Genomic DNA, 19,006 nt, shown 5'->3' with positions numbered 1-19,006 from the left:
AAAAAAACTTCAGAGAAATCTAAGCCATGCCTAATAGGTCCTTTAAAGCAGCTCCAGGTCTTTTCAGCATCCCAAGTGTATACCTGTAGGTCTTATGATTAAATCTTTAACACATTCTGAGTTAAAAGACAGGGTTGCAGGCCCTCTCTGTTAACAGCAGGGCTTCTATAATTTTGAGGGCTGTTGTCCTACATCAGCCTCATGGAAGAGAGAAGAGTTTATCTCTAAGATCTGTGGACATGGCTTTGTGTAATAAAATGGGTTATAAATTGATATACAAGAAACCCACAAGGCTTTTAAAAATATCAACTTGGACTGAAAGGGACAGATGCAATATGAAATGAAAGAGGCTTCTGTACCCCCAAAATTCTTTGAGCTGGTAACAGACTAAGAACTACCGAGCATGATCACAGAAGAGGGAGGATGACTCAAGGCTGCACTGACTTCCCAATGAATGGAAGCAAGAGACACAGGGAACTCCTAGAAAGTAATAATGGATCCTAAGAGCAAAAGGAGAATTAAGTGCCAGGGTGGATTTCACAATTGCTATGGACTAATGATTCCTATGTACTTCCCACCCTGCCTCTCCTTTCTGAGTGGGAGTATCTATTTAAAAAAAAAAAAAAAAAAGCAAAGAAAGGAAATGAAAGAGACAAAACAACCAATGCAAAGTGTGAATCTTGATCACATGCTGGTTTACAAAACCAAAACAAAAAGACTTGGCTGTAAGAGATTTTGGGAATAAGTAGGATATTTGAAAAGTGCAGATGCATAGTCCCTAAACCAGTCATTTCGGGTCAACCTCTGGGGGTGGGGCTTCCTGACAACGGTACCTTTGGAAAACTTTCCAGGAGATTCTGGCCTGTGATCAGCATTTGGGAACCACTAAGTTAAAACTTTCCCTTCCCCTTTGCTTCATCTTATTTTCCTGCCCTTATGTTTCCTCATTTACATTTTTTGAAGCCAAAATGCCAATATATTAATTTAAGATACAATCAGTAACTGACAAAGACCAGGACACTTGGGTTATACAATCAATCAGCACATTCTCTCCCTGTGGCCAAACTTTGATGGAAGCCTAATCCTAATCAGAAGGATTAGGATACTTAATTTAATAACCACAGGAAATTACTTGCAACGTTCAGAAACCCTTGAAGTCAGTTTTCTGACTTTTAAAAATCTTATTTCTTTTTTTTTTTTTTTTGCGGTACGCGGGCCTCTCACTGTTGTGGCCTCTCCCGTTGCGGAGCACAGGCTCCGGACGCGCAGGCTCAGCGGCCATGGCTCACAGGCCCAGCCGCTCCGCGGCATGTGGGATCTTCCCGGACCAGGGCACGAACCCGTGTCCCCTGCATCAGCAGGCGGACTCTCAACCACTGCGCCACCAGGGAAGCCCTAAAAATCTTATTTCAATAAGTGGACTCAAATCTCTTTTTGGAACAAGGTAAAATAAATAACAACAACAACAACAATAATAACATAACAATAATAATAGCAGCCTCCACAAATTGACTCTTACTACATGTGAGGCACTCTACAGTGATGGCATTTATCATAAAACACCTAACAACCTTACTAGGTACTAACAATAGCTAAAACCTCTGCAGCATTTACTATGTGCCAGGCACCTCTAAAGTGCTTTACCTATATCAGCTCATTTAATTTTCACAATCTTATGACGTAGGTACCATTTTCATTCCCGCTCTACAAATAAGGAAACTGAGACCCCTAGAGGTTAGGAATTTGAGCCAGGATTTGAACCCAGGGAGGCTTCAGAGTCTATGCTTTTAACACTATGCTACTGGCCTCTCTAGAAATATTATCCACACGTTAACTCATTTCATCTCCCAAACCCCAGGAGAAAGATGGTTATAGCATGTCCATCTAACAGATGGGGAAATGGAGGCTCAAGGGGGTGAAGTGGCTATACCCAGTCACTGTGGCAGGACCAGGACTTGAGCTGGGTTTATGTGACCGCAAAGCCCTGAGCTCCACTATGGGAAGGCCTCCCTGGGTGCTGCCTGGGCCTGGCCACCTCACCTGTTTGTAGATGAGCTCGAAGGCCCCCGTGTCACAGCTGTGGTCCAGCCGCCGGTCGATGACCACGCGCAGGGTGTCGGCCTGTACGCCGGCACAGAGCTGGGCGGTGACAGCCGTGGAGGGTGCCATGGTGGGGCTGGCATTGATCTCGATCAGCCAGGGCTGGAAGTCCTCACCGAACACAAAGTCAGCGCCATAGAGCTCGAAGCTGGCCTTCCGACACTGCACGGTGTCCTGGGAGGTCTGCAGGGCGTGGATCACCGCAGCCTTCATGCCAGGCACGATGATGGTGGACCAGGCGTTCGGGGCCCCCATCTCCTGCAGGTGAGCCTGGAACTTCTGGCTTGACCACATGTTGTCTGAGGGCAGCAGTGGGTGTCGGTGGCACGAATTCTCCAGGTGCTTCTGGATGGAGTTGTTGCACAGGTGCACAGAGCTGGGACAGAGAGCAGAAAGCTGAGGGCTGGCTCCCTGTGCCCCTCCCACCCAAACGTGGGGAGGGCAGGCAAACCCCGGAACCAGCCCGGCACACTCTGGACCGTTCAGCTTGAGGTGACAAAGGCCTCATCACATTCTTCTAGGGCCACTACCAGTCTTCACTCAGGACCTCTCTGAGGGCACTAACTACAGGGGCCACAGTGTTAAGTACTTTGTGACAGTGTCAGTTAACCCTCCCAGTGCCTGGAAGATAAGAAGGTGGTTAAGAGTACGGGCCCCGTGGTCATCAAGACACGTGTTCAAGTTCTATCTTCATCGCTGACTGGTAAGACCTTACATAAGTCATTTAACCCATGGGCTCCTTTCAACATCTGTAAAATGGGGGTAAGTAACAGTACCCACTTGACCGGGTTTTCATGGAGGACTGAGATAACATACATGAAGTGCTCAGCAATCGTCACATACAGAGCATTCAGTAGCCAACAGCTATGAGCTCCATATTACTGCCTCCGTTCTTCAGATGTGGCAACGGAAGCTTAAATACTGATAGGTTTTCACCTGACCCAAGTCACAGAGCTTGGAAGCTTCAGAGACGGAATTTGAACCGAGGGCTCAACAGGCTTCCTCTCCCCTGAAATGAACGCTGCAACCTGCCTCTCTCCTCTCGCATTTCTCCTGATCCCCCTTTACCAGGCTCTACATCCTTTCTTCCATAACACGTATCACTTTTAACCCATTAGATGACTTTACTGATTATGTTCATGGCTTGTCTGTTTCTCCCTGCTAGAATATGAACTCTTGAGGGCTGGGCTCTTTTGTTCACTGGTGTGTCCCACGTGCCTAGAACAATGAACGGCACAGGGTACACACAGGTGGTTGGATGGATAGAGGCCTGCCTGCCTGCAGAGTGTGTTTGGAGCCCCGCATTGCCCTGGAATCGCTGCTCCTTGCCAGCTCCCCAGCTAGACTGGGAGCTCATGGGAGTGAGGGTTCTGGGGGAGACTCACTTGTCCAGGTTCTTCAAGGAGAAGGGCTGTGTAGAGAAGCGGATGTAGCTGTCGCGGTAGAACCACACAGTAAGTGGGTTCCAGTCGGTCACCAGGAACCACTGTCTCAGATCAAACTTGGTGCCAAAGATGAGCAGGGGCTGCTCAATATACTTCTGCACCACCCACTTGCCATCCTTCATCATCATGGGATTGCCGTCCACCAGCTTCAGCATCTCCTCCAGGTGGTCCATGCACACGATGCCTTCGGGGGAAACAGGGTGGTCAGGGATCAGGCCAGGCTTGGGCTGGGAGATGGGTCAGGGGACCATGGACAGCTCATCATAAGCTCTCATTCCCAAAGGACTGATAGGCCCAAGTGGATAAGCCTGTCCTTCTCCCTGCTCCCTTTGGGAAAACTGAGAATCTGCTAAGGATTTAAAGTTTTAAAAAAAATTAACCAGTTTTACTTGATGAAAAGGAATATATGCATGGATAACAATTCAAACAGTATTGGGCTTTTTAAAAAACCATGTGCATAGGGGCTTCCCTGGTGGCGCAGTGGTTGAGAGTCCGCCTGCCGATGCAGGGGACACGGGTTTGTGCCCCGGTCCGGGAAGATCCCACATGCCGCGGAGCGGCTGGGCCCGTGAGCTATGGCCGCTGAGCCTGCGCGTCCGGAGCCTGTGCTCCGCAACGGGAGAGGCCACAACAGTGAGAGGCCCGCGTAACCGCAAAAAAAAAAAACACACCAAAAAACCATGTGCATAAATGACTTTGATTAGTTTTTCACAATAACTAATGGAATATAAAACAACAGAAGTGAAAAGTAGGCAGTACAAAAGGGTATACAATTTTAAAAAAATACATCTCCTTCCCCAGAGGCAGCCAAGTGCCGCTTCCAGGTCCTATGGATAGGCTCCCAGGTCCTATGGATAGGCTCCCAGGTTATGGAAGAGTTGTGTGTGCCTCAGTTTCATAGGGTTCTATGCACTTAAACATGCTAAGGAATTGGAACACTGCTTGGCACTTGATGAGCATTCAGTAAATGTTAACTCGTATCATTATTACTAGTTACCTGTGGAAAACATCTCTAGCTATAGATTTGCTGGCTCAAAGGGTATGTGCATTTTTTCACTTTATAGACCAAAAATGTTCTACCAATCTGCACTCCCAGTAAGAGTGTATGAGATGTGTGTGTTTGCCCACATTCTATCAACACTGCTGATGATTTATTTTTGCCCTTCTCTTAGGTAGAATGATATTTTATCTGTTTTATAACGAGTGAAGTTAAGTATCTTATGCTAATAAGGCGTTATTTTAACGCTGATATATACAGTTGACCCTTGAACAACACGGGGATTAGGAGCGCCAACCCTCTGAGCAGTCAAAAATTCTCATATAACTTTACAGTAGGCCCCCTGTAGCCGTGGTTCTGCATCCATGGATTCAACCAACAACAACAGATCATGTAGTACTGAAGTATGTATACAGCGAAAGAAATCCGCATATATGTGGACCCACGCAGTTCAAACCCACGTTGTTCAAGGGTCTACAGTAAGAATCACAAGGCAAACAAACACACAAATTAATCTCATTTCTTCATTGTTTGGCCCCTCAAACAGTCTGATTGCCCGCCAATGGCACAGAATAACTTGTGCTGGGTTCCCAAGCCAGATCCTTTCTCAAATGGCTAGAATGATCACTAAGATTCCCAATAACATGACGCCTGTATAGCCAAAGATTGAGGCTGTTCATGACCTCTGACCCAGCAATTTCACTTTTAGGAATTTATCCTAAGGAAATAAATGGAAAGGCTACTAAGATATCTGCACAGGATATTCATCACAGTGTTGCTTGTAATAGCAATTCATCAATCAATAATCAAACAAACAGGAAAAAAAAAAGGTTAAATATCCATCAGAAAAGGATTAGGTAAGACCGTGAGAGTACATCTAAACAAGATTAGACTATGCAGCTGTAAAACAGAATGAGGTAAGAAAGCACATACTGTACTTCTATATAAAATTCAAAAACAGGCAACACTCATCTATGGTGTTATAAGTCAGAATAGGGGTTCTCATTGTGGGGAGGTAGAGACCTGGAGATGGCATGGGAGGGGGCCCTCTAGAGTGCAGGTAGTGTTGTATTTCAGGATCTGGGTGCTGTTTCCACGAGTGTGCTCACTGTGTGACAATTCACTGAGTTGTATATTCACAATGCGTACCCTTTTCAGTGAAGTATACTGTATACATATTTCAATTAAGTTTTTCTAAAAATGGAGAGAAAATGTTGAAATACTTTGGGATTCACTGTATTATTCTCTCTGCTTTTGTGTATGTTTGAAAAGTGTCTATAATAATAAGCTAAAAACAGGCGGGGAAGAAAAGCAGGTCTAGATGTACTAAAATGGAGTGATCTCCAAGATCTACTGTTAAGAAAAAAGAAAGGTGCAAAAAATAAATGAGTAATACTCACTGATATGGAAAGATATAATAAATGAAGAGAGGAAGCTACCAAATAGTATGCTCTTATTTAAAATAAAATGAAACATGCACACACTCTCCAGACGCATAGAAGAAAGTATAGAAAGAAACACATCATAAGGTGAATTGTAGTTATCTCAGTGAAATCAAGGGTGCCTTTGCTTCCTTCCACTTTTCTGTACTGTCTAATCTTTTTTAAAAAATAACAATTACGTATTTTCATACTTGGAAAAAACCAAAAAAACTATTTCCAAGGTAGAAAAAGAAAAGACTATGATGCTGGTTTTGAAAAGACATCCCAACAGGAGTGTCCCATAGTGTGTGAAGCTGCGACAGCTTCACTTGGACGTGATCAAATTCACCCAAGGACAGGCAGTGCATGGAGTGATCTCCTGCCAGAAGTCTGGTTTTTACATCTTGGAAGTCCTTAACCATCTTTTAAAGGCTGGGCCAATGCACCACCCCAGCTTGCTGGCTGCCCTGTTCAAATTCCATTCATGCTGAGCAGTCAGAATAACAGCTGTTATTACATAGCAGGTACTCTGTAAAAGCGCAGGATCTAAGCACTTTCCATATATGATTCTCATGTAATCCTCTCAGGTAGGCATTATTGGTTTCATTTGAACAATGATGAAAATGAGGCACGGAAGAGGTTAACTAACCTGCCCCAGGTCTTGTGGATATTAGGAGGCAGAGCTGGGGTTTGAATCCAGGAAGTCTTGCTCCCAGCATCCATACCCTTGACCCCTGTATTATACCCTCACAAGGATGCACTGGTCAAATATGAGAGCCCTTAGATGACAAGCAACTGCATGTGAGTATCACCAGACCTGCCTAAAGCATTAACCTAAACCCTCAGGGCAGGGGAGGAGGTGCTGGCATCATCATCACAGCAGCCAACATGGATGGGGTGGCTACTGTGCCAGGCGCCATGCTGAGTGGTAGATGCACTACCTCGTTTAATCCTCAACCGATGAGGGAACTGAGGTTCAGAGAAGTGATATAACTTGCTCAAGGTCACACAGCATGTAAGTAGCAGAGCTGGGATTCGAACCTAGGTAGTCTGGCTCCAACAGAACCTGTACTATTTAATGTCCCTGGCCTCTAGCTGGGGAGGGTGTAGGGTGCTGGTACAGGAAGCAGGGGCTGACCCCCACCTCGTCCACGGGACTTGGCTCCAGGCTTCACGATCCAGATGTTGCGATCTCCTTCCATGTCCATCTGGGGCACCACGGCCCGCAGCTGCTGCAGGATGTCCTCACAGCGTTGGACCTGAGTGTCGAGGTACCTGAGTTCCGCCCCCTCGCTGTGGGGAGATGATGGGACTTGGGCAGCGCTGGGCCTGGGGGCATCCTGGTGAACAAGGCAAGGGGAGACAAAAGCTCCCTGGCCATGGTCCAACCAGCTTTGGTCACGCCCTTCCCCTAGAGATCCAGATAGGTCTCTCCCAAACCTCCAGCCCCACGCTCAGGCTGCCCCCCAAACCCACCCTGCCCAGGGCACCGCCCCAGACTGCTGGGATGGGAGAGGACGGAGACATTCGACCTACTGCACCGCCCTCACTCCAACACTCCCCCTTCTGCCACCTCCCTTTCTATCACATTAAAACTGCCTTTGATAGAATTGAATCATACCAGCATCAAATGAGGAGGCACCACTATGTGCCGGGCACTGTGCCAAGGGCTTTACCTATATTATCACTAATCCATCTCCAGGGAGATGTTACTGGTCCCATTTTAGAGAAGTATAAACTGAAGGTCGGAGAGTTGAGGGATCTGCCCAAGGCCACACACTGAGTTAAGTGGGAGGATGCAAACTCCACTCTTCCTGATTCTTCCATCCACAGGGGCTTTTGGGGGTTCATTCCCTTCCTAATCAGAACCTAACACTGGTGGATAGGTGGGCGCCTTCCTAGTCTAATTCTTTTCTAGCACATCTGTATCACACATCTCCTTGATTTCTCTTCCCATCACTTACCACCTGACACCCAGACTGATTTGGCTATTGCCTGTCTCCGCTCACTGGAATGTAAGCTTTATGAGAGCAGGAACATTTTTTGTAGTTGTTATTCTCTGTTGTAGTCCCAACCCCAGGCAGTACCCGGCACTTATTAGGCGCTCCCTGAAAGTTTGTTAACTGAATGACTGGTTGGATAAGTAAGTCCTCTGGCGGGAGCTGGCCTCAGCAAATGGGCTGTACTGACAAGGGTTCATGGACAAAGAGGGACCTGTTCCCTACAGGACACAACATGTCCTCAGCTAAACCAAGTCACAAAATACCCCAGATGATAGCCTCATCCGAACTCTCCCATTTGTTTTCTTCTGAACGAATACGAAGGAAGCCTCCACTAGATGGTAACGTGTCTTTAACATCTTAGCCTCTTGAATGTCTCCAGCCACGGAGAACTTATCTCTCTGTTGCTAAGGCAGGAGCAGCAGCAGCAGCTGGGCAGTGCCAGGAACAGGGACAGTCAGATGGAGGGGGCTTGGCAAGGCCTCTTATTCACATGTAAGTCCTGGCTCTTCTATTTCCACAAGGTTTGCTGGAAACTTTTCTGTGGCCATGGCATGAAGAATCTGCTGAGCAAATCTGTGATTTGGCCCAGGAGAGCGTCACATGGTCGTGGCAGGGGTACGTGCAACTTGAAAAAGTGTATTCAACATGACAATGTGATTTTATATTTAGCAAAAAAAAAAAAAACAGTGTTTCTGTGGAAAGTGAACCTTGATAAAAGCCTGGTGGGTGGGGGGAGCGGGAGAAAAAAAAAAAAGCCTGGCTGGTGCGTCATGGATTTGTTTTTTAAAAAGTTGAGAAACAGCGGTAAATACTGAATAAATTAATAAAAGCTAATGATCTGTACTGAACAATTCAAGGCAATGTTATATGATGTAATATTTTACGTAATCCTGACTTTTGAGAGGTTCCTCCAGCCCCCAACTTGCCTCACATCCAGAAATGCAGAAGGCTGACATTCTCTCCACCTACTGTTCTAACTCAGTCCTGATAATTCTTAATTTAAGAAGGGTGGCTTCATGTTTTCTGGCAGGTGAGGGGAAAGTATGGCGTCACCTAGTTGTTGTTTCCCAATGTTTAAAAAAAGATACAAATGAATTATTCATCAATGATGTGGGTGTGCTTGGTAAGTCATTCGTCCAAAGTTCATTTATTAGTTCTTCAGTCTCCCCTAACAATCATTAAATCTGTCTGTTCCTTTCTATTCTAACGTCATGCCAGCTGAGGCCCTTGGCACTCCCCCCAGCTTACTGCTGTGTGCCCCTGAGGGCAGGGACTTCGTTTCATTTCTGGAGCCTGGTACAACTCCTGGCACATAGGAGGGGCTTGGTAAATGCTGAGGGCCCTCCTCCGTCCAGTCTCTCCCACACACTCTGTTGAACGGAGTCTCTCTACAACAGCTCCAGGTCCATCTCAATACTCCTTTGCTCTGCTCAAGAACCTTTTCCCGGAGTGTGTTCTGCAAATGCAACCGCTCAGGATGCTTGGGGCGGGGGGCTGGGGTCACGTAAGTACAGGATATACTTGCACACTCTGTCTCTCTTGGAGGTTTATACCACCAATAGGTTCTGAAAAGTCCTGCATCACGGAAACCTATTTTAACTAACTCTGTTTGACCCAATGTTTTCCAAATGTGATGGACCACAAAAGCCCTTTTTTCAGAAACTCTATTTACAGCCTGTAGTACTGGCATCCTGTGTAATACACTTTGGGAAACGTTGGCCTGCAGGATAAAATCTAAATGACTTAATAGAGTCTTACTTTGTGAGTGAATACTATGAGTCAGTGCTGAGAACGTCATACAAATTATCCTGTCTAATCCTACCTTTCAGGCAGACATTATTTTTAAACCAATTTTACATTTGAGAAAAGCAAAGCTCAAAGATTAGTGACGTTCCCAAGGTCACGGAGCTTGGAAGCGGCAAAGGCAGACTCAGGTCTACCTGACAGCACAGCCGTGATCTTAGTCACTATGTCAACATCTGGGAAGAGTGGTTTGGACCCTATTATGGAGGCAGTGGGAGCTCTGGAGGGTTCTGAAGAAGGAGAATAGTAGGGTGAACGAAACGGGGAGGCTTGGAGAGAGATGGGGGCAGCACTCGACAGAGAGGGTCTGTCCCTGAGCATCAGCTCAGAACACGGAAGCTGCCCAAGAGCAAGGAGCACCTGCCATGCCCCGTGGCCAGGGCTGCAGAGGTACTCACTGGACCACTTGATAGTAGCGCTGAAGGAAGAGGGACCAGGCCTCAGGGCTCAGGTAGAGCGGAGCCTCCATGTCCTTGTCAATGTCCACGTGGGCCATATTGTTAAGGTGCTCCTTGCAGGCGCACAGAGCCTCATCCACAAACTCTGGGGACACCGTCACCGGCTTTTTCTCTTGTTTCTTGGGCTGCTTGTCTCCTGTAGAGACAGGGAGGGGGCTGTCACTATCCCATATGCCATGGCCCCCACTGCCCCAAGGCCAGTCACTTACCTGAGACTTCACCCTAAATACACCTGAGGCCCAGCACACACCTGCATCCCCTACTGCCCTGGGACCTATCAGTCACCTGGGGCTTTTGTTCTAAATTCACCTGAGGCCCCAGTGCTCACCCTTGGGCCCCAGTGTCCCAGGACCTATCACTCATTTGAAGCTCCACCCTAAATGTCCCTGAAGCATCTCAGCACGTATAACCCAGCACACACCTGCAGCCTCTCTGCGCTTGGGAGTTCTGACACACCTGCGGCCCTTGTGCCCCTGCTCCTGACACATGACAGTCTTCTTTGCACCTGACACACCCAAGAGACAGCAGCTGGACAGTCGGCCTCTGCAAGAGCCAGGGGTTTTCCTCCTCCCAGTAGAGGTGCCCCTCACTTCTTTGAATCCCTGGCTGAGGAGACCCTGGGTTACAGGATGGAGGCTGTGAGGTAGGAGCTAAGTCCAGAGAGGGAAAAGGCAAGCAATGGGTTGAGCCAGCAGGCAGTGAGGGACTCTCTGTGTCCCCCTTCACAAGGCACAAGGAGTCCTCAGACCACGTGAAGCTACACGGTTTCACAGCTTCCTCTCCTCACAGACCTGAGCTCCCCACAGGGCAGGGATGGACCACATCCTCTTCGTCTGTGCTCTCTAGAGTGCTTGGCCACATGCCAGGCCCATGGGAGGGCTGAATGAGGCAGTGGGTCATTAAAAAATGTATAGGAAGACACTTGGGTAGGTGGTTGGGACAGAAAAGTGATGAGTGGGTGGGCCGGAGGACACATAGGTGGTGGACGGATGGATGGAAAAGAGTTAAATGGATGGGGAGACAAGGACAGATAGGTAGATAGGTAAGACGGCGGAGTGGCTAGATGGAGAGGGAGAGAGGAGCTGAGAGGAGGAGGTGAATGAACAGAACGACAGTGGGGGGAAGATGAATGGATGGATGAATGGGTAGGTGCATGAGGCGGGTGGGTGAGGACGTAGGCAGATGGATGGACAAAGGGTGGACAGATGGGTGGGTAAATGTACGGATGGGTTGGTAGCAAGGGGTGGTGGATGGGCAGATGGATGAGAAAAATACAAAGACAGATGCGTGGATGAACAGGTGGGTGCATGTGTGGCTGGGTGGGAGGATAAGCACCTGGGGGGGTGGAGGTAAGCACAGTACTTACCTGGGGTCTCCTCCTCTTCTGCTTGGATAGAGTATGACTTCCGTTCTGACTTTACCACCAGCTTGAGAACGTTGCGGGCAGCTGTCAGCCAGAAGTCCTCTGTTCCCGGGGCAGGGGATACCCTGCTCAGCCTCTAGGCTCCAGGCCTGTTCTGGTTCTGGAACCTGATCATGACCTGCCCCATTTTGGATCCGGAACCTGACTACTGTTTCTGACTCTAGAACCCGGATTAGAACCTGGATTCTGTTTCAACTGTAGAACCAGACCCAGAACCTCACTTGACTTGGCTCATATTCTACCTTCAGAATCATGCCTGGATCTGCTGTCTGATTTCTCTCTTCTGTTCCTGATCCACTTTTTTTTTTTTTTGGTGATTTTTTTTAAATTTTATTTTTTAATGGAGGTATAGTTGATCTACAATGTCCTGATCCACTTTTGATACTTATCTAGCCTGAGAACCAGACCCTGGCCCAAAATCTATATCAGATTTGGAGACTCATTTAAACCTAGCATCTAATCTGGATCCAAATTCTGACCTCAATTTAGAGCATGTGCTGGAGTTGGAGCCTATTCTGCCTGAGAATCCCAAAGTCTAGAGCCTTTTCTAGATTTGGAACCCAGTCTAGCCAGTGGAATCTGACACAAAGTTGGAACTTATTCTGGATTCCAAACTCAACCAAGCGACCAACTTTTAGAACCTGCTCTAGAAAATAATATAAGCTACATCAGCTCTTCTGGAGGTCTGGGTTGACCAAGGTAGGAGGCTCATTAAGGGAGGCACATTAGGGAAAGATAAGGATTGGGGATGGAGAAGGATATCTGCTGGGGTAGATGAGGGCATGAGGAGAGGGGCCCTTTGCTCTCCAACCCCAGCCAGGGCTTTAGCTCTCAACCTTTGGCCTGAGGGTCCATGGGGCTGGCATCTCCTTACCTATGAAGGCCTTTTTGTCATCCTCAGCCCCCAGGCGGTAGCAGCGCGGGAAGAAGGAGTCGGCATCAGCCTCGTCAAACCATGGCAAATTCCGGAGATTGAGACATAGACCCACCTATGGAGTTAGCCGCTGAGGGGGCAGGGTGCGACTGGCCCAGAGGGCCTCCAAGGGCCCCCACACTTGGCACACACCCAGAAAGCTCAAGGGCACCCTGCTTGGACGTGCTCAGAGCCTCTGCCCCACTTGCTAGGCTTGACCTGCTCATGTCCACCTCCCCGTGTTGCCCACGTGCTTCCTGCGCCGAGCATGCCCCACATCCTTCCTATCCACTCTTTCACACCCTTAAATACCTGCCTTCTCTAGGAATCCTCCCAGTCCACACTAATAATATACTAGCAGGTCTCAGTTACAAAGCCTATCATTCTTGCCATAACCCTAGAAGATAGGTCTTACTGGTATTCTCATTTAAAGATGAGGAACCTGGGCTTCCCCGGTGGCGCAGTGGTTAAGAATCCGCCTGCCAATGCAGGGGACATGGGTTCGAGCCCTGGTCCGGGAAGATCCCACATGCCGCGGAGCAGCTAGGCCCGTGAGCCACGACTACTGGGCCTGCGCTCTAGAGCCTGAGTGCCACAACTACTGAACCCGCGTGCCTAGAGCCTGTGCTCTGCAATGAGAGAAGCCACCGCAACGAGAAGCCCGTGCACCGCAATAAAGAGTAGGCCCCGCTCGCCGCAACTAGAGAAAGCCCCCGCGCGCAACAAAGACCCAAAGCAGCCAAAAATAAATAAATTAAAAAAAAAAAAAAGATGAGGGACCTGAGGCTCAGAGAGGTGAAGTCACTTGTTAATAAACCCAGCTAAGATATAATGGATCCATCAGCCAGATATGCTCTGCTTGGAGAGAAGGGTCCTCCTGCTCACGATCACCGGACATGGTGTTTGTTCTGTCTCCAGATCCCATCTGGATCCTGGAGTCTATGTTAGGCATCATGTCTATGTGTACCAGACATGCTGCAGGGGTTGGATTTGAACCCAGCCGTGTCCGAATCCCACTGAGTCATATACCTCCCCATCTCCTGAAAACTCTTACTGACAAGGAGAACAGGGAGTGGGGTTGCCGGCCCAAGGGCGGCAGGGGGGTTAGAAGCTGCCATGCCCACGCCCTGGAGAACCCACCTTTGTGGTAAAGGAGCCCGCCCGGGCATAGTGGTTTATCATTTGATGCTTGGAGAGGAAGCGACAGTCCAGCACATTCCGCCGAGTGGTCCAGATGAAGTAGGGGATCTCATCCCGAACCATGCGCGACTGTGGGGAGGGGAGGAGACAGGGGAGGCTAATGTGGGCAGCACAAGGCCCAAGGAGGCTTCTCCCCGCCCTGCTGAGCAAGGTGGGTGAATGGAAGGAGAGGATGCTACCAAGGGGGCCTCTAGCCCACATGCCATCTTTGTGTACGTTAAGAAAAGGCATCTCTTCCTCCGGGGCACACACTGGGTGAGCAGAGAGCAGGTGAGCTCGCAGCTCCTTTGGCCAGGTGCCCCTAGGCAGTGACTAAGCCCCACAACTGAACGCCACACCTTGTTCTGGCTCTTGGCCATTAGTGACTTGCTCAGTGGCATGACTGTGACTCCAAGCTGATGGGCACACAGCATGTGACAAAGGCTCTCTCGTGGGCTCCACCTCTCTCCGTCCTTCCTGCAACTCTGGGAGGTAGGATTATTGATAACCTGTAACACCATGTGCCAGGTGCCTGTTCTAAGCTTGCCATGTCAACTCATTTAATCCTCACCACGACCCTATGAGGTAGGTGCTACCATTATCCCCATTTCACAGATGAGGGAACTGAGGCACAGGGACTTGTCCAAGGGCTCACAAGGTTGGGCCATATGGAAGTGGCAGTCCTCCACCTCGCCTGACAGACGAAAACGGCAGTTTGGTCTAGCTCAGCTCAGTAAGTGGTGGTGCCAAGATTGAAAGCCAAGTGTCCCCATCTCAGCACATATACCCTCCACAACATCATATCAGCCTCTTTCAAAACGTTTTAGCCCTTCCTGCTAGCCTTCCCTTGCTGGGGACGGGGGAAGATGAACTATGGGGTTTTTATTTGGAAGGGGGAATTACCAGGCATGGAGGTTGTGCCGGCTTCTGATAACAACCTAGCAAACAGTTCTGAACCCAGGCCAGCCTTGTCTGTGTCCCTCACCACTCCGCTGGCCTACCTAGGCTTTAGAGAACCAATCAGTTTTTACCACAGATAGGGAAACTGAGGCCCAGAGAAGGAAAGGACTTGTCTGGGGTCACCCAGCTGGACTCTAGTGCTCTCCCTCAAACGAAGCAGACTCCTGTCCAGCCCACTGGGCCCTCACCATCACAGCATGCGTCCCATGCAGGTCATCAAATTCCAGTAAATCATCGAAGTCGAACAGCTGTGGTGGCCAGGATGCTTCATCCTCATCTTCATCCTCTGTGGATGCAGAGACCAGGCCTGGTAAGGCCCCCGTCCCCACCCCACAGGCCCATATCACAGCCTCAACCCTGGGACAGTGGGAACCAAAGGGATGGGACTCAGGAAGTTTTGGGAAAGGGAGGGATTGCTCACCATCCTCAGTGGTATCACTGTCACCCATGACTGAGCTATCCAGATCCTTGTGTGGTGGTGGCAGCGTGGTACCCAAGTGATGGACCATCTTCTTCTCTACCCAGCCCCTCCGGCACAAAAGGCACCGGATCACAGGGTAGTGGCCTTGGATCATGAAAATCTTCCTCTGCTGCAAGGTGACAGAAGAATGCTTGTTCAGTAAGTACAGCCTAAATGCCTGCCACAGGGGATATAATGGTGAACCAGACAGCTATGGTCTCTGCCTTCAGGAAATTTTTATATTCCAGTAGAAGAGACAGGCTATAAATATATAGAAAAATAACCTGCATAGTAATCATCATAAGAGTAACAAAATTTATTTGCTAATATTTATTGAGCACCTAATATGTGTTTATCACTTATATACATTACTAACAATGATATGTATTTTTAATAGATACTATTATCACCACTTAACTGGTTATGAAACAGAGACATAGAGAGATTGAGTAGCTTGGCCACACAGTGGTTAAGTGAAAGAGCAGGAATTTACATCCAGGCTGGCGAGCTCGAGAAACTGGATCTTAATGGGGACCCAGAGAAACGCAGTCAGGGGAGGCTGAGGAGGAGCCAGAAATGTGCAGAGCCGGGCAAATGGCAGTTCAGGCAGAGGGAAAAGCATGTGCAAAGGTCTTGAGGCTGGAGAGGTTGGGAGGAACTGGAAGGAAGCCAGGGTGAATGGAGTGTGGAAAATGAGGGGGAGACGCCCTGAGAGGTAGGAGTAGACTGTGGAAGGTCCTGCAGGCCTTGGAACGAACTTGAATTTTATATTTAGAGTAGCATGAAGCAATAAAGTGAAGGGAGGGAGTGACATAGTTGGAGGCTGTTAAGTGTGGCTTGCTGGCTCGTACGGAAAGCAGATGGAGGAGACAAGGATGGAAGCAGGCAGATGAGTCAGAAGGCTGTTGTGGTTTCTGCAGGTTCTTACAGTGGAGATGGATGGGAACAAGGCAACAGAGTTGAGATTCGTTTTGGAAATAGAGACTAGTTTTGCTGATGGGATTAGATGTGTGGGTGAGGGAACAGAAAGATCAGATTTCTGGCTTGAACAACTGGGAGAGGGAGAAGACCAGAGAGTAGGGAGGAGAACAGGTTTGGGCAGGAAAATCAAGAGTATGGTTTGGGACATGGGTCTGAAATGCTTTGATGTTCCCTGGGCGGAGATGTCAAGTGGGGGGGTTGGATCTCTGGAGCGTGCAGTTAGAGAACAGGCTGGGCTGGAAAGGGCATGGAGGGGGCACAGCACACTGACTGGACTTACGGCCAAGGAGACAGGCGTGGAGAGGGACCCAGGGAACCAGGAGTGTCCCTAGAAGTCTTCAAAGGCTACTGAAAAGTAGCTGCCAGGGAGGGAGAAAGGAGAACTAGGAGTGTGCAGACAGCCAAAAGGGAAGGTATGTGTGGGGGGTCGGTGCCTAAGGTGCCAAACCAAGGTCAGGACAGAAAAGGGACTGACTGCTGGATCTGGCTCCTTGGAGGTCACCAGTGACCTTGACTAGAGTGGTTCCCGATGGGAGTGGAGAAGGGCAGGGAACCAGAGTGGTGGGAGCTGAGGAGTGAATCCCAGGTAAAGTAGACAATTCTGCCAAGAAGTCTGGCTGTGAACGGGGTATTGAAAAATGGGGAAGTATTTGAAGATGGGTGTGGGATCAAGGATTTTTTTCTTGTATGTTTTCTAAGGATGGGAGAAAACAGGGAGGCAGGATGAGCCACTCTCCAGGCCCTTTCTAGACCCCCAAGCTCCCCCCGACCTTGACAGCTCTCTCCACGTGGATCTTGGCGTTTCTGAGCCGGCTCATGTGTTGAGACGCCTTGGAGAATCCTCACCAAAGGACAAGAGAACCTGCAGAAAGATGCGCAGTGGGGCTGGGGTAGACACCCCTCCTCTCTCTCCACTCTTCATCCGGATGCTCATCCTCTACAGCTCTTCTCCGGATCCCCACGTCCGCCCCCAGTCTTCTGGTCCTGGCCTCAACCGCCTCGGGGCAGGAGGGGCGGGCCGCAAGGGGCCTCACCGTCCTGTGGCGGCTCGTCCTCCTGGGCCGGGGTGAGCGAGGGCCCGGGGGGGCGGGGATCCGCGTCTCCCTGGGCGTGGCTGCCGTGGGCCGAGGACTCGAGGTCGCATCCTAGGCGGCGCGCCGAGGCTGGGCTGCCGGCCCAGCGTTGGCCGCCTGCCGGAGCCACCTCTGGAAGCCGGAACTCGGAGTGGCGCGCTCAGGGCCATGGGGCGGGGGGACTGGTGCGGGGCTCGGGCGGCAGCGGTTTTCGCGGCCAGCGGCACTCGGGACCCGCGTCCTGGCGGTACCAGGCGGTGGAGCCGCGGGCTGCCCCGCCCTCAGGAGCAGCGCCGCGCCGGGACTGTGCATGCGCCCCTCGCCGCGCGCACGCGCGCGCGTTCCCAAGGCCCCAGAGCCCGCCTCCCCTCCGCGCGCAGCCGCGTCTCGCGGGAGGGCCCTTCGGTGACCGAGCTGGGCCCTGCGTTCTGAGGCCCCGCCCTCTGTTTTTCGTCGCCTTAGCAACCACTCCCCCGGCACAATCAGGCCTCGGGTGGCTGGTTCGGCGGGACTACTTCCAGAAGGCCAAACTCCGAGCCTCACCTGCCCCAGACCCTTAATGAACAGGGCGCCGGAGTTGGAAGCGCAGAGCACTGGTCCACCAGTTCCTAACAGAGTCCTAATTCTTTATCCAGCGCTGCCTGGGGTTTCAGTTATTCCGCAGTATTCATAGGGGACCACATGCTAGGTGGTGAGCTAGGTGCTGGGGACCGGAAGAACCACCTAGAGATGGTCCCTGATTTCACGGAGCTTACAGCCAAGTGAAGGGGAAACAAACAAAAAGCAAGCAACACAGGAATAAAACAGGTGTAGGTATGATAAAGGCAATGAACAAGCAATGAACTGAAACTAGGAAGGGGGCACACTTTATATAAGGTAATCAAGGATGTCCTCTCTGAAGAGGTGACATTTAAGCTGAAGCCTACAGAATGCAAAGGTGTTGAGGAGTTCGCCAGGGGAGGAATAGCATTCCAGGGAGAGGAACGTCTCAGCAACAGCCCTGAGAGAGTAAGAACCTTCCTGGGGAACTAAAAGGAAGCCAGTGTCCTGGTGAGACCTGATCAGATCTGCAGGACCTGGCAGATGGAGCGAGGGTAAGGTCCTTGGGGGTAGATTTGAAAGCCAGGGCAGTATTATGGGGAAAATAATGAAGTGCAGAACACACCCCTCCCCCCCAAAAAAACCCTCGGAAATAAAGTTTGACTTGACCGCAGAAAAAAACAAGTTATGCAACAGCCCTCAAGACAAGACGGTAAGCAACCTTTTTAGAAGTAGTAGGAAAGTGTTAACCTCAAATGTCACAGGTGAGATAAATAAGGCTCCAAGACGTTAAATACTTCGCCTTAAATCGCACAGCAGAGGCAGCACTGGAACCCGAATGTGACTCCAGAGCCCAACTCTGAAACAGAAATGCTATTAAACACAAGTCCATGCCACCACTCAGAAGGGCTGCCTATCAGTAATGGAAGTACCAAATGGAGTCTGCGAGGCAAGCTCTAGCAATGCCCACTCAAGCCAAGTCCACGAAACCAGCTTTTTGATTCACTGGTAGATCTGCTCATACAGTGATGGTGGGTCCTCCACAGAGCTGTCCAGCCAACCCTAACCACTGAAATCACCCTTCCCAACCCTGGGCCTGGTGACTGGGCTTCCCAAAAGGCATGCCGTCAGGAGAGGACTGGCTGATTGGCAACCATCCAGTCTGTACTCACCAGCCAGCAAATTTGGTTTTAGGGGCTCTGAACCCTGGGAGATGGATCTGTGACAAATGAGAGTTCTGGCTGGCTCAC

At 49.8% G+C, this 19,006-nt stretch overlaps 1 protein-coding gene across 7 annotated transcripts in view; it reads right to left on the bottom strand.

The window, feature by feature from the left end:
* Positions 1–17,529, bottom strand: part of TTLL3 (tubulin tyrosine ligase like 3) — a 30,805-nt gene extending 13,276 nt beyond the window's left edge. For 4 of the 7 annotated variants that reach the window (XM_060111523.1, XM_060111522.1, XM_060111525.1 and 1 more), the window contains exons 1-11: positions 16,914–17,529; positions 15,124–15,292; positions 14,891–14,988; positions 13,704–13,832; positions 12,525–12,639; positions 11,594–11,692; positions 10,649–10,732; positions 10,168–10,363; positions 7,108–7,256; positions 3,486–3,729; positions 2,041–2,476 (exon numbers count right to left, since the gene is read on the bottom strand). In XM_060111523.1, the coding sequence (XP_059967506.1) occupies positions 2,041–2,476; positions 3,486–3,729; positions 7,108–7,256; positions 10,168–10,363; positions 10,649–10,732; positions 11,594–11,692; positions 12,525–12,639; positions 13,704–13,832; positions 14,891–14,988; positions 15,124–15,292; positions 16,914–16,961 (1,767 nt within the window). In that variant the 5' untranslated portion in view covers positions 16,962–17,529. Of the gene's footprint in view, positions 1–2,040; positions 2,477–3,485; positions 3,730–7,107; positions 7,257–10,167; positions 10,364–10,648; positions 10,802–11,593; positions 11,693–12,524; positions 12,640–13,703; positions 13,833–14,890; positions 14,989–15,123; positions 15,293–16,913 lie in introns of those variants that run through there. The other 3 variants (XM_060111520.1, XM_060111521.1, XM_060111527.1) reach the window with 3 other exon arrangements.
* Positions 17,530–19,006: the final 1,477 nt, after the last annotated feature.

This window comes from Mesoplodon densirostris, chromosome 10 (genome assembly GCF_025265405.1).
Source record: "Mesoplodon densirostris isolate mMesDen1 chromosome 10, mMesDen1 primary haplotype, whole genome shotgun sequence".
NCBI classification, from domain to species: Eukaryota; Metazoa; Chordata; class Mammalia; order Artiodactyla; family Ziphiidae; genus Mesoplodon; species Mesoplodon densirostris.
This window is presented reverse-complemented; position numbering and strand designations above follow the sequence as displayed.